The sequence below is a fragment of the Henckelia pumila genome, chromosome 4 (assembly GCF_033568475.1).
Source record: "Henckelia pumila isolate YLH828 chromosome 4, ASM3356847v2, whole genome shotgun sequence".
NCBI classification, from domain to species: Eukaryota; Viridiplantae; Streptophyta; class Magnoliopsida; order Lamiales; family Gesneriaceae; genus Henckelia; species Henckelia pumila.
The window spans coordinates 29,959,598-29,979,972 of record NC_133123.1 but is presented as its reverse complement, the minus strand read 5'-3'; the positions used below and the strand labels follow the sequence as shown (position 1 = coordinate 29,979,972).

The window sequence follows — 20,375 nt, the reverse complement described above, 5'->3', positions numbered from 1 at the left end:
CGCACAGACGCGAGCAGCTGCGGAACTTCCCTTCGTTCTCGATGCTCCGACCACTAAAGACCATGAAACCTCTTCAAAAAACTTAGAAAACATCAAGGGGGTTCTAACCCAACCAACCTTACCCTAAGCCGTGGTCTGAGGAAGGAGAACGAAGCTCCCTTCCCCGAAACCCTAACCTGCGAACCCATGGCCCCAGAACTGATGCAGTTCGGTTTCCAGCCCTGCTTCAGCCTTGACCATGGTCATGGCTTGATACCTAGGACCCCCACACCCTCCTTGGCTCTTGAACCAGCAGACCGATCCAATCCCATGACATAAAACGTGTGATTATGCATGAAACAAGGCAAAAATCATGAGTTTACCATGTTCTAACCAAGAACTAAACAAAACCAACTTGAGTTACATCAAAAATATCTGACATCAGTGCAGTAAATAGCTTATATGGTGTTGAGAAAGAATTACACATGCCTTGCACCGAAGAAATCGATAGATCGACGGACGTAGGACGTTTCCGGGACGACGAACAACTCGAAGTTTCGAACAAACTCGGCTATCGAGCCTTGGAGGCTGCTGGAAACGATGAAGAGGGTGATGGAGGAGAGTGGATAGTAGGGAGGGAGGCGGCTGATGGGAAATTAACGTGGGGTTTGGGTAGATTAGGTTTGGTTTTTTTTTTGTTTTAATTAAAATATAGGTTAATTAAATATAGAAAAAATGTTTTAAATATAAAAATATACAACTTAATCTTTCAAATAAAAGTTAAAATCTGATAACTCAATTTAAAAATATAAAAATCCCAAAATTACAAATTAAGGGAATTTTAAAAATAATTAAAAGTCATTAAAATGGCTAAATTTGAATAAAAATGGACTCCTAAAATTATATAAAATTAAATACTAAGAATTTTGAGGAAATAAAACTCAAAATAATATTTTTGGGCTCTAAAAAGACTCATAAAATAATTTGAATAGAAAGTTGTCATCTCGTCCGTCCACGGTACCGTCTACGCGATCAAAAATAATTAAATACTATAAATCATAAAAATCACTAATTATGGATTAAATGCTTAAAAATAAATTAAATCATGCACAAATAATTCACATAATTATTTAACCCATAAATCTAAAATTTAAATAATTAAATATCCTAATTATGCATGCGGATTTACGTATTTAAAATACCGGGTGTTACAGATTGAGTCCTCTTGATTGATTGATTTTGCTTGCATGATTTAATGTTTTAGATTAAATTGATCACATGATTATGTGTATTTATTTTATAATCATGCCTTATTGCTTTATCAAGTATGTATTATTTGAGAATGAATTAGAACCGGTTTTGGATCAGAACTTGATCTCTAGAGAAGGCATGAAAATGCTAATCAGAGGGGGGCTGAAACAGAATGGGTGATTCTGATATATTGATACTTTTGTGTGCTAATCCTTTTGAATATCAGATATGCCTCCTCGTCAAGCGCCGGTTACTAGACAGACATTGGTCGTTCCTCCGCCAGAACAGGCAGATGTACCACAGGTCGCAGAAGCTCCTAGACCAAAACAGAGCAGTACATCCAATGATCCAATGGATGTTACAGAAACACCTATGGAGACTTTACTGAAAAGGTTTCAATCCTTCAAGCCGCCAAAACTGAAAGGAACCGAGTTGAATGTGAAGGCTGGTTAGAGGATATGAAAATGTTGTTTGATTTCCTAGATTATGCAGATGACAGAAGAGTCAGACTGATTGGGCACCAACTACACGAGGTTGCCAAGAGTTGGTGGATAACAACCAAGAGAGCTCTTGAAAATCGAGGTACACCTATCACTTGGAAAGTATTTACAAAAGAATTTTATCAACGTTTCTTTCCAGTGTCGTACAGAAAGGACAAGGGTGCAGAGTTTACAAATTTGAAACAGGGGAATCTGAATATAGAAGAGTACGTTGCCAAGTTCTCCACATTGATAAAGTTTGCTCCACATGTAGCTGGAAGTGAAGAGGCCAAAGCTGATCAGTTCATCAATGGACTGAATCCAGATGTCTTTACCCTTGTGAACTCTGGGAGGCCGAATAACTTTGCTGATGCACTTGATAGAGCAAAGGGAGCGGAGGCTGGTTTGATTAAACAGCGAGGAGCATCGTTCGTTGCACAGTCTCAACGACAACCACAACCCCCAGCTCAGTTTCAACAATCATCTCCTAGATTTGAGGGAGGTAGCAGCAGCGGTGGTAAGAAAGATTATCTGAAAGCAAAAGGGAAGCAGTTTAAGAAGTCAGGCAGTGGTTCATCCAGCTCTAGTGGGCCAAGACAGAGCAGTGCTGGACAGGGTTCAGGCTATACAGGAATGTATTGCAACAAATGTGGAGGAAGACATCCTAGTGATCAGTGCAGAGGTGTGTCTGGGAATTGTAACATATGCCATCAGCCAGGACATTTTGCCAAGGTGTGTCCATAGCGTGGTCTTGTGAGGTCTCAAGGTGCGGGGTCATCACGATCAGTGGCTCAGCCTGAAAGGCAAGCATCTACTGTACACTCCTTCCAGCCACAGCCTCAGCAATAGAATAAAGCAGGAGGTAGTCAAGCAACGAATCAACCTCCAAGACAACAAGCTTGAGTCTTTGCCTTGACTGAAGAGCAGGCTCAGGCAGCACCTGACGACGTTATAGCAGGTAACTGTACTCTCTGTGGTTATCCTGCTTATGTGCTCATAGATACAGGTGCATCCCATACGTTTATATCTGAACAATTTGCTATATTACATGCATTGCCTGTTGAGTCATTATCTGCTGTAGTATCTATATCTTTACCTTTGGGGAGCTGTATAGTATCAGTGAAATCTGTCAGAAATTGTATACTACAGTTTGAAGATAATGTGATAGAGATAAACTGTATTGTGCTTGGGTTGTCAGACTTTGATTGCATTATCGGAATCGATATGTTAACCAAGTACAGGGCTACCATAGACTGTTTTTAGAAGGTTGTGAGAGTCAGACCAGAAATGGCAGGGGAATGGAAATTTTACGGTAAAGGTTTGAGATCTCGAATACCTTTGATATCAGTTCTATCTATGACTCTTTAATTGCAGAAAAGGGCAGAGGGATTCCTTGTTTATGCGGTGGATGTGTTGAAAACTAGCACAGAATTGGCAGATCTGCCAGTGGTTAGTGAGTTTGCTGATGTCTTTCTAGATGAAATCCCATGATTACCTCCAGCTCGGGAGATAGACTTCAGTATTGAATTGATGCCAGGTACGTTACCGATTTCTAAAGCACCTTACAGAATGACACCAATAGAGTTGAAAGAATTAAAAGAACAACTTGAAGATCTTTTAGCAAAAGGGTACATTAGACCGAGTGTTTCACCCTGGGGTGCTTCGGTTCTATTTGTACGAAAGAAATATGGTTCAATGAGACTTTGCATTGACTACGGCAATTGAACAAGGCGACGGTAAAGAATAAATATCCATTGCCTAGAATAGATGATTTGTTTGACCAGTTGCAGGGTTCCTCAGTGTATTCCAAGATTGATTTAAGGTCCGGATATCATTAGTTAAGAGTTCGGGATGAAGATATATCGAAGACCGCATTCAGAACGAGGTATGGTCATTTTGAGTTTATTGTTATGTCGTTTGGTCTGACGAATGCTCCAGCAGTATTTATGGGTCTTATGAATAGAGTATTTCAGAAATATCTCGATGAATTTGTTATTATTTTTATTGACGATATTCTGATTTATTCTAAGAATCTGTGTGATCATGCCGAGCATCTCAGAATTATTTTAAAGACTTTGAGAACAGAAAAGTTGTATGCCAAACTATCAAAGTGTGAATTCTGGTTGAAGAAAGTGGTCTTCCTTGGGCATATTATATCCGGAGATGGGATTTCTGTTGATCCTAGCAAAATTGAAGCTGTGATCAGTTGGCCTAGACCGACATCTGTACCAGAGATACGGAGTTTCATGGGCTTAGCAGGTTATTATCGCAGATTTATTAAAGATTTCTCCAGTATTGCCAAGCTTATTACTCAGTTGACTCAGAAAAATGCACCGTATGTCTGGACCGAAGCATGTGAAGCCAGTTTCATTGAGTTGAAGAAGAGATTGACGAGTGCACCAATTTTGACTATTCCTTCAGGTACTGGTGATTTTAATGTATATTGTGATGCTTCTCACATGGGATTAGGTTGTGTGCTTATGCAGCGAGGACATGTCATTGCTTATGCCTCGAGACAGCTGAAACCACACGAGACCAGATATCCTATCCATGACCTGGAACTTACAGCCATCGTATTTGCATTGAAGATATGGCGACATTATCTATACGGTAAGAAATTTGAGATTTATTCTTACCATAAAAGTTTGAAATATCTATTTTCACAGTCTGAGATGAATATGAGGCAACGAAGAAGGCTAGATTTACTGAAAGATTTTGATTGTGAGATTAAATATTATCCGGGAAAGTCCAATGCAGCTGCAGATGCCTTGAGTAGAAAGGTATGTGCCTTATCCTTATCTACGATAGGTATCACTAAATTGATAGAAGATTGCTATATTTTTGGATTGATATTTAAAACAGATATGAAGTTTATCAGAATTTGTGCACTTCAAGCTGAGCCAGAATTGTTGGTTAGAATCAAAGAAGCACAGAGAAATGATCAGAGTATTCAAAAGTCCGTTGACATGGTCAGATCAGGGCATCAGTCTGAATACAAGGTTAGTGTAGATGGTGTTTTATATGTGAATAACAAACTTGTTGTTCCAGATATTTCAGATTTGAAACAGCAGATATTAAAAGAGGCTCATTATAGCAGATACAGTGTTCATCCTGGTGGCAGAAAAATGTACAATGATTTGAAAACTCAGTATTGGTGGAAACAGATGAAATCTGATGTTACAGAGTTTGTATCTCGTTGTCTGAATTGCCAGCAGGTAAAGGCTGAAAGAAAGAAACCAGGTGGTTTATTGCATAGCTTACCTATTCCAGAATGGAAGTGAGATCATATTTCTATGGATTTTGTAACGAAGCTACCGCGTTCATCCAGAGGTTGTGATGCTGTTTGGGTAGTTATCGACAGATTGACGAAATCAGCCTGTTTTATTCCGTACAGAATGACATACAGACACAATCAGATGGCAGAGATTTATGTCAGAGAAGTGGTAAGATTATGGTGTGCCTAAATCTATCGTTTCAGATCGAGACCCTAGATTTACATCGCACTTTTGGCACAGCTTGCAACAAGCTCTTGGTACTCGATTGCACTTGAGTACTGCATATCATCCTCAGACTGACGGACAGTCAGAGCGGACTATCCAGACACTCGAGGATATGCTTAGAGCTGTAGTGCTAGATTTTGGCACTAGTTGGCAATATTCATTACCACTTGTGGAGTTCTCGTACAATAACAGCTACCAGACTAGTATTGAGATGGCTCCATTTGAAGCATTGTACAGAAAGAAATGCAGATCTCCTCTTTATTGGGATGATATTTCAGAGACACCTGATATTGGGCCAGATATGATCCGAGAGATGACCGAGAAAGTAAGACTGATTCAGAAAAGAATGAAACAGCACAAGATCGACAAGCCAAATATGCAAATGTCAGACGCAGGCCTTTGTGTTTTGAACAGGGGGACAGAGTGTTCTTGAAGATCTCACCTTTTAGAGGCACTGTCAAATTCGGCAAGAGAGGGAAGTTATCTCCACGATTTATCGGTCCTTACGAAATTCTTGAGAAGATAGGCAATCTTGCCTATAGACTTGCTCTTCCTTCAGCTCTTTCTGGAATACATGATGTCTTTCATGTTTCTATGCTGCGGAAGTATCAGCCTGATATTTCTCATGTTCTCCAGCCAGATGAAGCAGAATTAGATGAGACTCTGAGTTACTTTGAGAAGCCGATACGGATACTTGATCAGAAAGAAAAACAACTCAGAAACAAGACTATTTCCCTTGTGAAAGTTCAGTGGAGTAAACATGGAGTTGAAGAAGCAACTTGGGAAGTCGAATCAGATATGAGACAACGCTTTCCAGAGCTATTTCACTGATGTGAGTTCTTATTCAGTATTTCTGTTATTTCCTTATCTTATATGCGTACAGATTGCATGAGATTTCGAGGACGAAATCATATCTTAGAAGGGGAGAATTGTAAGGCCCGAGATTATTTAATTTTAATCCGAGAATATTTAATTTGAGAATTTTTGGAGTTTAGATTTAAATTCTAATATTCTTAAATTATTTAGGATTGAAATTGAATTAAAAAGAAGTTTCAAGGGTCAATTTGCAAATAGTGAAGAGATGAGGGGCCAAAGTGCAATTTTGACATTTTGAGTGGGACACTTGTCTGCATATGCTTATTCACGTGTATTGTGTATGAAATCATCAGATTTTCATCTTCTTCAATTGAGAAAACCGAGACTTCATTTTTTTTTGTTGAGATTTCATTTTCAAACCAAGATATCTCAAGATCCGTCCGGTCGATTTCAATTCCGGGCATAGTTCTACGATCCTCTCGTCAAGAGCTATGAATTGATGTAAGTATTGATGAGATTCAGTATATTTCGAAATTATGTGTGTGAAGAACTCAGAATTTGAGTATGGATATATGTTCTTGAGATTCTATGTGTTGTATTATCGCAATCGGGTCGAAGATTGGATGTCGTTTCTATTTCTTATGAATTTTCAGCATATATTTCGAAATGGTAGCTGTTGATATGCTGATATATTGATGTATTTGGCTGTTATATCACGTATTTGAAGTAGATATGAATGATAGATTGGTTGGATTTCAGTTTCGGTTACCGATTTCATACCGTTACGCCGTCGGTTTGAAAAATGATCAAGTTTGAGTCTAGATTGTTTGAGCTGATTATTATGTGAGTTCTTGATGATGTTCTTAGACATGTTTGATGTATTTTCAAATTGAAAACAGAGGACTTCAAGTTAAGAATCACGACTTCGAAACCGATCGACGGAAGAACAAGGTTTGTGACTTGTTAGCCTTGAAGATTGAGAAGAGTATGAGCAGATTTTGATTGTGTTCTTGTTGTGCAGCTATATCAGATTTGAAGAGCTTTGAAACCAAGTTTGAAAGGTATAAGACAACCTTAGAATAAGGGCTTTGAATATTCAAGAGGTTTCCTTGAATGCCCTTTCAAAACCACATACTATGTGCTTATATGTGTTGTATTTGCACATTTACTTGCTTGTTTGACTTAGCTTGTTATTAGTTGGCTTTTACTCTTATGCTTCTAGATTTTGATGCATTCATCTTGAGCCAACAACCCTTTGAGATTTGAAATGGCAGATTCGCCAAAAGAATACGGATGTTTGGATATATATAAAGGAACCTAGGAGATAGATCAACTTCTATGGTTAGAAACTTGATATAGTATGCCAAAGTCCGGGAAAAGAGCTCAACGCCACCCCGAAAGGGAGAGTAGGTGGGAGATTTGTTGTGTTCTTCTTCCCCGGGATCCCAAGAACCGATATAGAACTTGATAGCAGATTTTTAAAATCATGCATTGCAATAGATTGGTTTAATGCTTGTTGAGATGTTTATATGAGTATTTCTTTGAACTATATGTTATGCATGATCTAGTTGCTTTATACTGGGATTCAATTCTCATCGGAGATATCCGGCTATTTCTATATTTGTATGTGTGCATGGGAATAGATGGGGCGAGCACAGGACAAAGAAGGTTGTAAGAAGAACGAGAGCAAGAGTAGCATGTGGTGAACTCGGGTTTATGCAGTAGAGTTGATGTCAACCTTTGTATTTAGATCTTGTCTATGTTTTGTTATAAACACTTGCATATAAAGACTTGTATGAATGGCAAGAATAAGAACATTTGAGCATATAGATATGTATGTTGTCAAGAACAAGAGTATGTAAGATCTTATGGTTGTATGTCAAGTTCCTTGTTTAGTTACTTGGTTAGTTCATGGATTTGCATGTTTTCATCTAAATTTTGATGTTAAATTCATGTTATATATGTTTGTCAATGTTTGAGGATCAAAACAGGGACAAAGACATCATTTTTCAGCTGTTTGGAAGGCAAATCAGAGGGCCAGGCGCGCCCGCCTAGCCCAGAGGCGCGGCCGCGCCTAACCAAGGCACCTTGGGTGCCTTGGACCGAGCCCTATGCGCGCCCGCGCCACATGAGGCGCGCCCGTGCGTCAAGGTCAACTAAAAAATAAATAAATAAATTTGTTGATCTTTTGCGACGTGTTTTTGCGTCGCCAAATGTATGGTTTTGCGTCGCCAAATGTATTGTATTATTTATTTGATTGTTAAGCAGATTAATATTCTGATTGAATATTTCTTGTTATTAATCGCCCTATAAGATGAGATTAGCACCCGAGGTCCCCACATAATCCCTACAATAAAAGAATGAGAAGTTCTTGAAAACCAAGAACATTTTGGTCCAAACAAAAGGCCAGATCTTATAGGTCAGGAGAATAAGTGGACCTACAAAAACATCCCCAGTAACAAGCTCATCACAAAGCAGGGGAAGAACACCATCAAGAAGAACTTTCAGAAGTACTCATACAAGAGCAAGTGAAAGTTTCAAGGATTGCAACTGCTGGACATGTGGAGCAAGAGGACATATATCTACAAATTGTCCAGAAAACGAGAAAAAAGGAGTTAAACTCTTTGAAGCAACACCATTTATGGATGATGCGGTCTTCTTTCAAGATCTAGTCCAAGTATATCAATTTGAGGATATCTCCTCAGATGAAAGCATATACGAAGAAGAGATATTGTTTAGTCAAGAAGATTCTGAGGATGGATCAGAATCAGAATCAGAATCAGAATAAAGAAGAAGTGTTTCGGCATGAAACACATGAAAGTTTGGCTGGATTCTTTAGCCAAACCACGATATCTCATAATATGGTCCAAAGGATTATGAGAGAAAATCCAACGTTACAAAAGTACCAGGGATTTTCGGCAGGACAAGTAGAAAAAGTCTTAGGCAACCTAGGGCTTAGACAAAGAAGACATAATTTGATTTACAAAGTATCCAGAAGGGAAATGGCAATCCCCATGGAGTTAACAAGTAATCAAATAGAGATGCAGTTAATTCCTTTTGAAGAAATAAGAGAGAAATTGCAAAAGTTGAAAGGTGAGGTAGCAAGGACGATGTCTTGGATTCATATTGGAGCAATCCAAATAATGATCAAGGCAACTTTTAAAGAAGGAATAGGTTCACCCATAGATATCGTAGTATGCGATAAAAGAATGGGGAATATTCAAGATGCTGTCCTGGGTACTATCTCAGGAAATCTTTGTGCAGGAAAAATTGTAGGAGTTATTTATCCAAGAATAGCCTACAATTTAGCTGACAGGGACTTTAGTCAAGCCTTGATGTTGCATCAAAACTTCAAGAAAAAGAGACTAATGAAGGAAGGTAATAGACCATATTCTATTACATATCAAATTTCATATGCTCTTTCTAATACTCATCATTCTGAATTATTTATTAGAAATGAGTTCATTGAAATTCCATAGATCTTTGGAAAAGTTTCTCATGCAATATACCCAGAAAGAATCAAGTTTCCTTTAATTCAGGAAACAGACATTCAAATTCAAGATAGACCGGTTCTATACAGAGACCTTAAAATAGAACCTCGAAGGTTATCTTTTCAAGGAAACCGAATGACAAGTAGGAGATGGGATAAATCTCCTATTCAAGAAATTCCACCAGAAGAAAAAGAGTTTTCTATAATAGGAAAACTTAGATTTCCAGAAGGATGGAAAGAAGTAAAAATAGTATTCGATATTACAAGTCATCGGAACCAGTTCCCTTGTAACTCGATTTACTATTTGGAACAACATGAAAAAGGAACTTACCAAGGATTGATAAATATTGGAGAATTGGAAGTTCAAATATGTGGAATTCCAGGAAAAGAAGTGGATCAGCTCATTCTTGGCCTAGAGTTTCTGGAAGACCATAAACCATGGAAACGTCTTGAACAAGGAATAGAGTTCATGGCAGAAGAAAAGACTTGGAGGATTCAATAAGAATTCTACGAGATGGAAAACCAAGAGAATTGGAGAAGGGACAATCCCTTAATCAGATTCGAGAACTCTGTTTACAAACAAAGGAAGAAGCAGCTGTTGAAATTAGTAAGTCATGAACATGATTTACTAGATCGCATTGAAGAGGTAGAAAGGAGTAACCATACTCTACCTTCTGAAGCCTTAGGAAGACTAAAGGTGAATAGTCTTAATCGGATTACTGAGTTACAACACAGTCTGTTAAAAATGGCAGGGCCATTTAGTAATCCCTTTAAAAAATGACAACAAGTCCTTTCTCCATATACATTCCGATAGGGATGTTGTATGAACAATATAAGGTTGAATACTTTGCAGCTTATATTGATTCGGGAGCAGGAATTTGTACAGCAAAAAGAGGAGTCTTCCCTGAAAAATATGAAGAAGATTTGCCAAAAATTGCTGAACGAGATTTCTCTCGAAGAATTTTAATTCTTTGCAAAGGAATAAAACAAGCAGAGATCCTTATAGAGGGAGCAGATCAGACACCTTGGTACAAGGTAAAGACACCACCAATCTATTTCCATGATACAGGAGCTGATATCCTATTAGGAAATAACTTCTTACAAATGTTTAAGAAGTACACACAAGACAATGAGTCAAGAAGACTTATGTTCACTACAATTTGTGATCATAAAATTATCGTTCAAAGACTCAAAGTTGCTTTTTATCGACAATTGCCGATAACATTTCGCAGCCAGCGTGGTGATAAGGGACAACTTTTTCACCCAAAAATGAAAGATCCAAGAAGGTTTGGAGAAACCATGTTGAAAATAACAACAGAACAAGAACTCCAAACAGAGGATATGGAGCTTCTCAAGGTAACTCTAAATCATAGAGATATAAAGTTAGAAAATAAGGTATCCCTTGAAGATGTCAAAAAGAGGTTCAAAGAAAGTTATAATGAGCATCCTTTGGCATGGTGGGATAAAAATCAACTCAAAGTCAGTCTTACTCTAAAGGAAGGCAAAGAGCATGAATTCGTCAGATATAAGCCTATCCCGATGAACATAACAGATCAAAGGGATATGAGAATGATTATCAAGGAACATTTGGACCTTGGTCTAATCAAAGAAGGAGTTTCACCATATAGTAGCCCAGGTTTTCTGGTCAGAAATCATGGTGAAATAAAAAGAGGAAAAACCAGGTTAGTTATTAACTACCAAGGTATTAATAAATCCTGGAGTTTGACGGGTACTTCATACCTAGTAGAGAACATCTAATTAGCTGTGCACGAAATGCTAGAGTGTTCTCAAAATTTGATTGTAAGTCTGGATTCTACCAGATAAGAATGGAAGAAGGCAGTAATAAATTCACAGCCTTCTCTACTCCACAAGGACACTATATTTGGGAAGTTATGCCTATGGGATTGGCTAATGCACCCCAAATATTTCAAAGAAAGATGGATAACCTTTTTAAAGATTATTTCAACTTTATGTTTGTTTATATTGATGATATTCTTATAGCATCAAAAAATATAGACGAACACGTTAAACACTTAGAGATTTTCTCTAAAATTTGTAAACAAGAAGGACTGGTGTTATCTGAAAAGAAAGCAGTCATAGCAACAAGGAAAATTGAATTCCTCGGTATTGAGATTGACGAAACTGGAATAATTCTACAACCCCATATTGTGGAAAAGGTAAAGAATTTTCCAGATAAACTCAAAGATGTAAAACAACTCCAGAGTTTTCTTGGAGTAGTTAATTTTGCAGGGATGTTCATTAACAATCTAGCAATATACAGAAAGGTGTTCAGTCCTTTGTTAAAAAAGGATGCTAGGTTTATATGGACCGATGACCATACTAAAGGGGTAAACCAATTAAAAGAGATATGTAAGAATCTCCCAAAAATGGCTATACCCATAGATGAAGATGATCTGGTATTATTTACGGATGCCAGCGACGATTGGTGGGCGGCAGTCCTTACCAAAATCACTCCAGATGGGGAAATACCATGCAGATACTGTAGCGGTCTTTTTTCAGAATCTGAGGCCATTAGATGGCATATCAACGAGAAGGAATTTTATGCGGTTAAAAGGGCTTTTGAAAAATGGCCATTATTTTTACTTGCTAAAAAATTCACTCTGAAGGTTGATAACACCCAGGTAAAAGCTTTCCTAAAGAATAAGATTGAATCTAAACCTGAGAAAGCTAGGTTATTAAGATGGCAAACATTATGTCAAAATTATATTTTTGATATTGTTATTATTAAATCTCATGAAAATATTCTTGCAGGTTTTTTTTTAACAAGAGATGGAAAGCAGTGACATGGATTCCATCCTGAAAATGCAGAGGCATCTCAGGGAACACCTTGGGTTGCTTTAAAACGAGTTCAACCAGTTAGCCATTAATGCTGAAATGGCCGGAAGGTTACAACAAGCTGATCGGATCAAAGTATCTAATCGAATTACAGGATGTATGCAAGCTCAAACACAACTATGGGCTGCTATTCAAGGGCCAATTGTGAAGGCTATAGAGAAACCATTGGTTTTTCATAAACAAGATATACTAAGACCATTGGTTTTACAAGAACAAGAAATACAACCACCGGTTGTGAAACAAGATGTTGAGGAATCTAAAACTCAAGAAACAATAGCTAATCTATCATCAGCCTTTGATGATCTGGATGAAGCAACAATTGATGAGGATAACTCATCAAGTCAACCCTCCGCCTCTGAGATAAAAGAGGAAGAGATCAATTTTAGGCCCAACACTGACAAGGGCAAATCTAAGATTGATACTAATCCATCTATTATTTCTCCATTCCAGATTTATCAACAGAAGTGGGAGAAATTGAATACAAGGAATGAAATCAACCCGAATACTTGCAGGGTTGATGTTGCAGGAATATATCCAAGGGTTTGGCTAAAAAACAATGTCAATCCTAAAGATGTAAAACTCTGGTATGAATTTGAGGCTTTGGCTTCAGTTTATACAACGTCACCAAGCTTTCTGAAGATATCACAATTACCAAAATGGATTCAGGAAGCAGTCCAAGAAACATGGGCAAATAATGATCATTTGTCCAGAGGAGATGTGCTTGAGTTATATTTTTTCAGTGCAGCTCCAGAACCAACAGTGAAAAGATCACACGAACCCTTTCATTTTATCAAGCTGAGGAGACCTGATATAAACATTCATAAATTTATCAAGGATCCTAAAACTGAAGAAATACCCTTGGTGTCCACTTTCGGGGAAAATGAGATCTCAACCAGAAGGGCATGGGGTATTTGGGTCTGTCTTATTGAGATGGACAAAGTCAAGTTTCCATTCAAATTTTATCAGAATTCTGTGAACGGATCGTTCCTGTTGAACACAATGACAGGAAAAACTACAGCATTTGCGGAAGAACTCTTCGAAAAGAAGAGAAATCTTTTGTGGAACAACAAGCTGCCGGGGAGTAAAGAAACTCGCCGAAAATTTTGTAACATGGCTCATATTGGACGATGGTCAGAGAATATCTGCCCAGAATGCCAAAATCGGAAGGAGCCAGAATTTGGAAAAATCTTTAGACCCCGAACGGATCGAAAGGATTTTTCTGAGACAAGCAAAGGTGAACAAGGACCACCAAAGATGCGTTTTCACAGGGGTTTACTTCAAAAGAAAAAGATGCCCCGACAACAATAAAGCAGGCATGTGAGAAGAATAAAGCCAAAAGAAAGTGGCAGGCATGTGATTCCTCCACTAGTAAAAGATGCCATCAATAATGGCATAAAAAATTCAAGACAGCTGCCTCCTCCACCAGTAAAATATGCCATCAATAATGGCATAAAGAAATACAAGACAGCTGTAAGATTCCCTGAAGTTTCTCGGTGAAACGAGTGGAACTACAGCTATAAATACAGACATTTGAGGAAGCTGAAGACATCGATCATTTCCTTCAGTTTTCTTACGAATAAAAATGTTGTAATATTTCTCTTTCTATTGTAATAAGTTTGCGTTTATGTCTTTCAAGAATGAGGCTACTATGAGTAGCTAAACAAGTTGTCTTCTCCTCTTCAAAGGAGTTGATTTATGTAATAATATTATGTCTGAATAAATTTTCTAAAGTTTCTTGTTCTTTCATGTTCATGTTTTATAATTAAATTTATATACCATACGCCTTAAGGTAGAAAACGAATTAAGGCTGTTCTGGGTGTCGTTGAAGGAGCTTGTGCAGAAACCATCTGTTGCGACTGCGTGGTTGGAGTGTGAGGAGCACTTCGTAAAACTCGACAGGTATGACCCGACGACATTATGGTCAAAGAGGTATTTAAATTTGATTCATTTTACGGAAGCATGTTGGACCCTAATCTAAAGTATATAGGCTGGAAATCTTGCGCAACCAATAGTTCTTCACGACATGAACTGGTTCGATAGGTAAAACAATGCCAAAGTACAAAAGATTAGTTAAATACTTGTTTAATCAAAATTGGGAACCACTAGGGAGTGCAAACTAAAAAATTTGAATGTAGGGAGTTAGGAGAAATTTATGTTTAGGTTTAGGGATTTTAAAATAATTACCCCTTAAATTGATTGATTTTTTTTAAAAGAAATTGAATAAATTGAATCAATTATAAAATCAATACTATGAGGTTTCGTTTACACGAAATGATAAACATAAAATTATATTATAATTTTATCAATATCATGTTGCTTTTTAGAGCTCGTGTTAGCTCATAAAACTCATTCATGTTTATCTCATTTAAATTTTAAATATTGATGATTTATCACATATAAAAAAAATGTGATAAATAATTGTTGTCAACTAATTATAATTTCAATTAAAAAAAATGACATCAATATAATTTATTTTCCAAAACATAATATCTGAAAACCCCATTAAAAATTACAAAACATGAATAGAAATTTCAAATACTTTAAGATATATTTAATACATTTTATTTGATTTTAATATATGAAAAATCTATTTAAAAATTATGATAATTTAGATATGATTAATATATTTCATTGGATTTCATCCTTATTCATGTAAATTTTTTTAACTCAATTCATTAATATTTATTTTAACAAATAAATAATATTTACATGTGAATTCATAATAATATACATTCTTCGATAAAAATAACAACATAAATTTTATGAATACAACTAAAATAAATAGTATATATTATAAGCAAAGAACAAAATTATCATTCGTCATTTAATCATAATTTTAATTATCAATCAATCAATAAAAATAAATATGTTAATATTTATCCATCATTTATTATATTACACACCTTATAAATTAGTTTAATATAATATCAATATTATTTATCTATATCTTACTATACTATACTATATTATTAAAGTAGAGACCTTCTAATTAACAAACTTTCAATTAATTGGTGAAGTTTGATTTGAAATTACTATTATCTCCTAACTTAATTTTCAATAAAACCAAAATTATTGGGCAAAATAGTCATTTTATACGGTTTCCTCTTTTCTAGCCATTAGAGGCTCACTTTGTGCCCTTTGATATTATTTTATTTACACAAAAAGGACACTCACTATGTAAGATAAATTTATTTTTGTGAATATTTATTTAATCTCACTTAATAAATACAACCGCAGGAGTGCAACTTCGATAGATTCTATGAAAAAGGCAAGAATTCAATCCACAGTTTCAAGTTTCAACATATCCCACCATGCAGTGTGCAACAAAAAAATTGTTTGAACTGTTAAAGAGCTAATCTTAATAAATAAAATATTTATTCCGAAAACAAATTGAAACTTTTTTAAAATCAAATTTTCATTTATTTTAAAAATAAATAAATTGTTTAAAAAATGATTGGTCGGGTCATTGTTTTAAATATTTATCTTCAAATTAGCAAAGTTAAGCATCGATTCTTTTTTTTTTTTTACGTGATCTTTAATCTCATTTTATAATTAAATACGAGACGTATCTTGAATCCTAAAAAACAAAAACAAAAATTTCGAAATGTTAAAGGACAGTATATATAATTGACCTCTAATTTATTGTTTTCATTGCATGTTTTTATAATTAATAAAATTAATATTGTTTTTGTGATCATGTTGTATGTTTTTATGATTAAATATTTAATACTACCTAGTTATCTAATCGAATACGATGATGGGACATGAATTGATTCTCGTGTATTTTATTGTATAATAATAATAATGTATACGTCAATCTCTCCCAAGTCAATCTCCCACAAAAGTACATACTTCACAACTTTACCGATAATAATAATAATAATAATAATAATAATAATAATAATAATAATAATAATAATAATATATAATAAAAAATACGGGCTCATAGTCACACTCACACGAATTCTAACTATTTGCCAAATGTATGGTCAAATTTTCAGAAGTTGGCTATATCGTCCACCTAAACTATTTTTAAAATTTATATTGAATATTTGTACTAACTATTTTTAAATAAGAAATGAAATTCACAAAAATACTTCTTACATTGTGGTCATTAAATAAAAATGCAATTTCAGTTGCTCATAAACTAGCTTCTTTTGCTGTTTTTTTCCCCTCCTCTTTTGTGCGAGAGTCTGAGAATTTTCTGACTTGACTTCTAAATCTTGTAATTAATGATATTTCTCCATCTTAATAAATTACAAGTTTGCTGTCAAAAAAATAAATAATGCAATTTCCGAACATTTTACATTACGGTTCAAATTTATATACGTTATCAAATTCAAAATCCAATCATAACATATTTCTTCGTCCGCTTAAAAAAATCAAATAAAAAAACTTAAACATATAATTAGAACGTAATTTAAATCTAATTAAATATATTTTTTTATTTTTTGAAAGCGGATGGATGGATAAGACTTTTGCCCATTCTTAAATGTACGTAAGCGCTGACGGTGCATTATCATCTCATAATCTGTCTCCGGTTATTGTGTTATACATATTTTATATTTTTATTTATTTTTTTATATATATAGTTTTTAAAATCAAAAGGTTCTGAAAAAAAATTGGGAGGGAGCTTATATATTTATATTTTGATTATTTATTTATATTTAAAAAGTTAAAAAAATACAAATAATTGGAGTAGAAAAAATAATATATGATCTCAATTTTCTATATATAACCAATAATGCCTATATATTTAACCTTAATCTCTCCAAAAAAAAGGACCGAAGAGCTCCCTTTAACCACTAGTGTTCTTCGATCATGGCCACCCGTAGCGTCCACCCAAAGCTTCTCCACACGTCGCTACCCTCCTTCTTCCGCCGCCTCAACTCCGCCGCACACTCGTCCATCTCCGCCGTCCCCACGTTCGACCTCAGGCCCGAAAGCACCGCCGCCAAGCAGGACACGATCACCCACACCGACCCATCCGACACAGCAATCAATATCGATGATTCCAATAAGATTTTCTCCACGGTCTCGACCTCAAAGCTGATCAAATCGTCGATCATTCTTCACATGGCCGCGATGGAGCCGATGGTCGATTTCGGCACATGGGTTCTGAATTCGAAGCTCATGGAGTCTCCCCTGGCGAAGAAAATCGTGTTCGAAGTAATCGAGCGTTCGTTCTACGACCATTTTTGTGCGGGGAAAGGCTTGAAGGAGGTGGGAGGGACTGTAAAGAGACTTTGGGATTCTGGAATCAGAGCTATGTTGGATTATGGTTCGGAACACGCAGCCAGTGACGAGGATTGTGATCGGAATTTGGAACAATTTATTCAAACAGCTGAATCTGCTAAATCGCACCCTGATTCCTCTGTAAGTTTTAATCTGACTTTCTTGAATTGAGATTGGTTAAAATTTGTTATGCAATTATCAGAATGTTTATGCAAGAAGATTTTCAATCCAGGTTAGTTTTATTGTGTTGAAGATTACAGCAATTTGTCCTCCTAGTTTGCTCAAGAGGGTGAGTGATCTATTAAGATGGGAATACAAGGATAAATCCTTGCATCTTCCATGGAAGCTCGAAACTTTACCCGTATTTTCGGATTCGAGCCCGTTTTATCACACTTTGAGGAGGCCAGAGCCTCTAACTCCAGAAGAAGAAAGCAATCTCCAGTTAGCCCACAAGAGATTGGCCAAACTTTGCATCAAATGTATAGAAGCAAATGTGCCTCTGCTAATTGATGCAGAGGATACCTCCATTCAACCGGGGATAGACTACTTATCCTACTCCGCAGCGACGGAATACCGTAAAAACGACGACGGCCCTTTGATTTTCAACACGATCCAGGCTTATTTGAGAGATTCGAAAGAGAGATTGGTTGTGGCTAAGAAATCCGCCGATGTGATGCGAGTGTCTGTCGGGTTTAAATTGGTGAGGGGCGCATACTTATCGAGTGAGAGACATTTTGCTACTTCTTTAGGAGTTAAGTCCCCAATCCATGACACCATACAGCAAACTCATGCCTGTTTCAACGATTGTGCTGGTTTTATGCTTCAAGAAATCGGCAATGGGTCCGGTTCGGTCGTGCTGGCGACTCATAATGTTGAATCAGGTATACATTCGACAGAACAATTCAAGTTTTCGCAGTGATTGTTATGTAAATATGTGAAATGTAGTAGTGTTGGTTGTTGGAATGTAGGAAAACTTGCGGCTTCTAAGGCGATCGATCTCGGACTGGAAAAAAACAGCCAACATCTTCAATTCGGGCAGCTCTATGGAATGGCAGATACACTTTCTTTTGGTTTGAGAAATGCAGGTTTTAGAGTTAGCAAGTATTTGCCCTTTGGACCTGTTGAGCAGATTATGCCTTATCTGTTGAGAAGAGCTGAAGAAAACAGAGGTTTGTTATCTACTTCATCTGTCGACAGGCAACTTATGAGGTATAAATCAAATTTTGATCACCCTATAAAGTTTATTCGAATTACATTCGAAAAACATAGCATGATTCTTGAATCCGAATGAATCTAATGGTCTGCGGTCTCCCTTTTTCTTTGCAGGAAGGAATTGATTAGGAGATTGACGTCTTGATTTTCTTGACATTTTGAAACAATCCCAGAATGTGATTGTTGTATTTGTGCATAGGTTTGGGATTGAAACTCAAAAAGGGTAATGAAAATTTGATGTACATACGAAATATAAGAAGAAGAAAAAAATTGCGTCTTTTCTGGGATTATTTCATGTTTCTAGTTTCCTCTACCGCTTGCATAAGCCAAAATGATAAATAAAATTGGTACAAGTTTGTTTATATATGATGGTTTAATTATGACCAAAAGTTTTTCAAAAGAGCGAAACAAAAGAAATTATATATCGACTTCACAAAATTTCAAATCACGAAACTTATAGTATAAAAAAATATAAGATAATGTCTTAGTGCACCATTTTAGACGCCAAGGAACCCAATAATCTTGGAAGTTGGAACGTCTTTATCCAAATCCAAGCCAAATATTCAATTACTTTTGCGGTGCTTTAGTTGTCCACTTGGGCCGAGGAAGACATCAAGTTGTTCTCCAATGAATGTTTTTATTTTCGTCTCTCATTGTTTGAAAGAAATAATTATAATTTATTTGATTTGATTGATTAAATTTTATATAAAAAATAATAAATTATCATTTTTTTTGTTTTAACAATAAATAAAATTTGAATAATATTATTTATAAGAGTTAATATGTAATTTAAATTCAATGATTTGATCGATATAAAATTAATAATTAATATATAAATAAATAATATGACGAGAAGAACACGAAATTAAATGAGATAAGTAATACATAAATTAATAATATATCCAACCAAAGGATGTCTTCAATATGAATAGAAGCATAATGGTGTACGTGATAACATTTATGACATAAAATCTTGTAAAAATTATATATATATATATATATATATATATATATATATATATAGTTCTTTTATGGTGCCCAACACTATATGTCAACTTTATGTCCACCATGTACAAGTCAACTCATCTATTGTATCGGTCAACTCATCTATTGTACATGGTGGGCATGAAGTGGGCATATAGTGTTAGACACCATAAAAGAACTCTCTATATATATACATATACGTACTGTAAAAACGAATTAATAAAACATATATAGGCCAATTTCAATTTCTAAATTTCTAAAAACAACCACGGTGGAGCTGCTAGCTTGATAAAGTTTTAGGTTGCTTATGTTAACAACAAAATGTTTTTGTTGCAAAAATAAATATTTTAAAAAAATCCATACACACGACTAGGGGTGGTTCGATATGGTATACCGCATACCGTACCGAATGCCGCATATCGTACCGAAAATTTTGGTATACCGCTGACCGGCTTTTTCGGTATGAATAAATTCTACTGGCGAGCGAACCAGGTCAAATTATAATAAAGTGGACTAAGGTCCAGATGTCGAACCCACAAGGACTGTAAAAATATGATTACCAAAATCTATTTA

At 35.8% G+C, this 20,375-nt stretch overlaps 1 protein-coding gene across 1 annotated transcript; it reads left to right on the top strand.

The window, feature by feature from the left end:
* The first annotated feature begins 17,151 nt into the window (after positions 1–17,151).
* Positions 17,152–19,184, top strand: LOC140864921 (proline dehydrogenase 2, mitochondrial-like). Its single transcript, XM_073269331.1, has 4 exons — positions 17,152–17,747; positions 17,839–18,487; positions 18,575–18,815; positions 18,933–19,184. The coding sequence occupies exons 1-4, from the start codon at positions 17,193–17,195 to the stop codon at positions 18,961–18,963; spliced, it is 1,476 nt and encodes a 491-aa protein (XP_073125432.1). The 5' UTR covers positions 17,152–17,192; the 3' UTR covers positions 18,964–19,184.
* Positions 19,185–20,375: the final 1,191 nt, after the last annotated feature.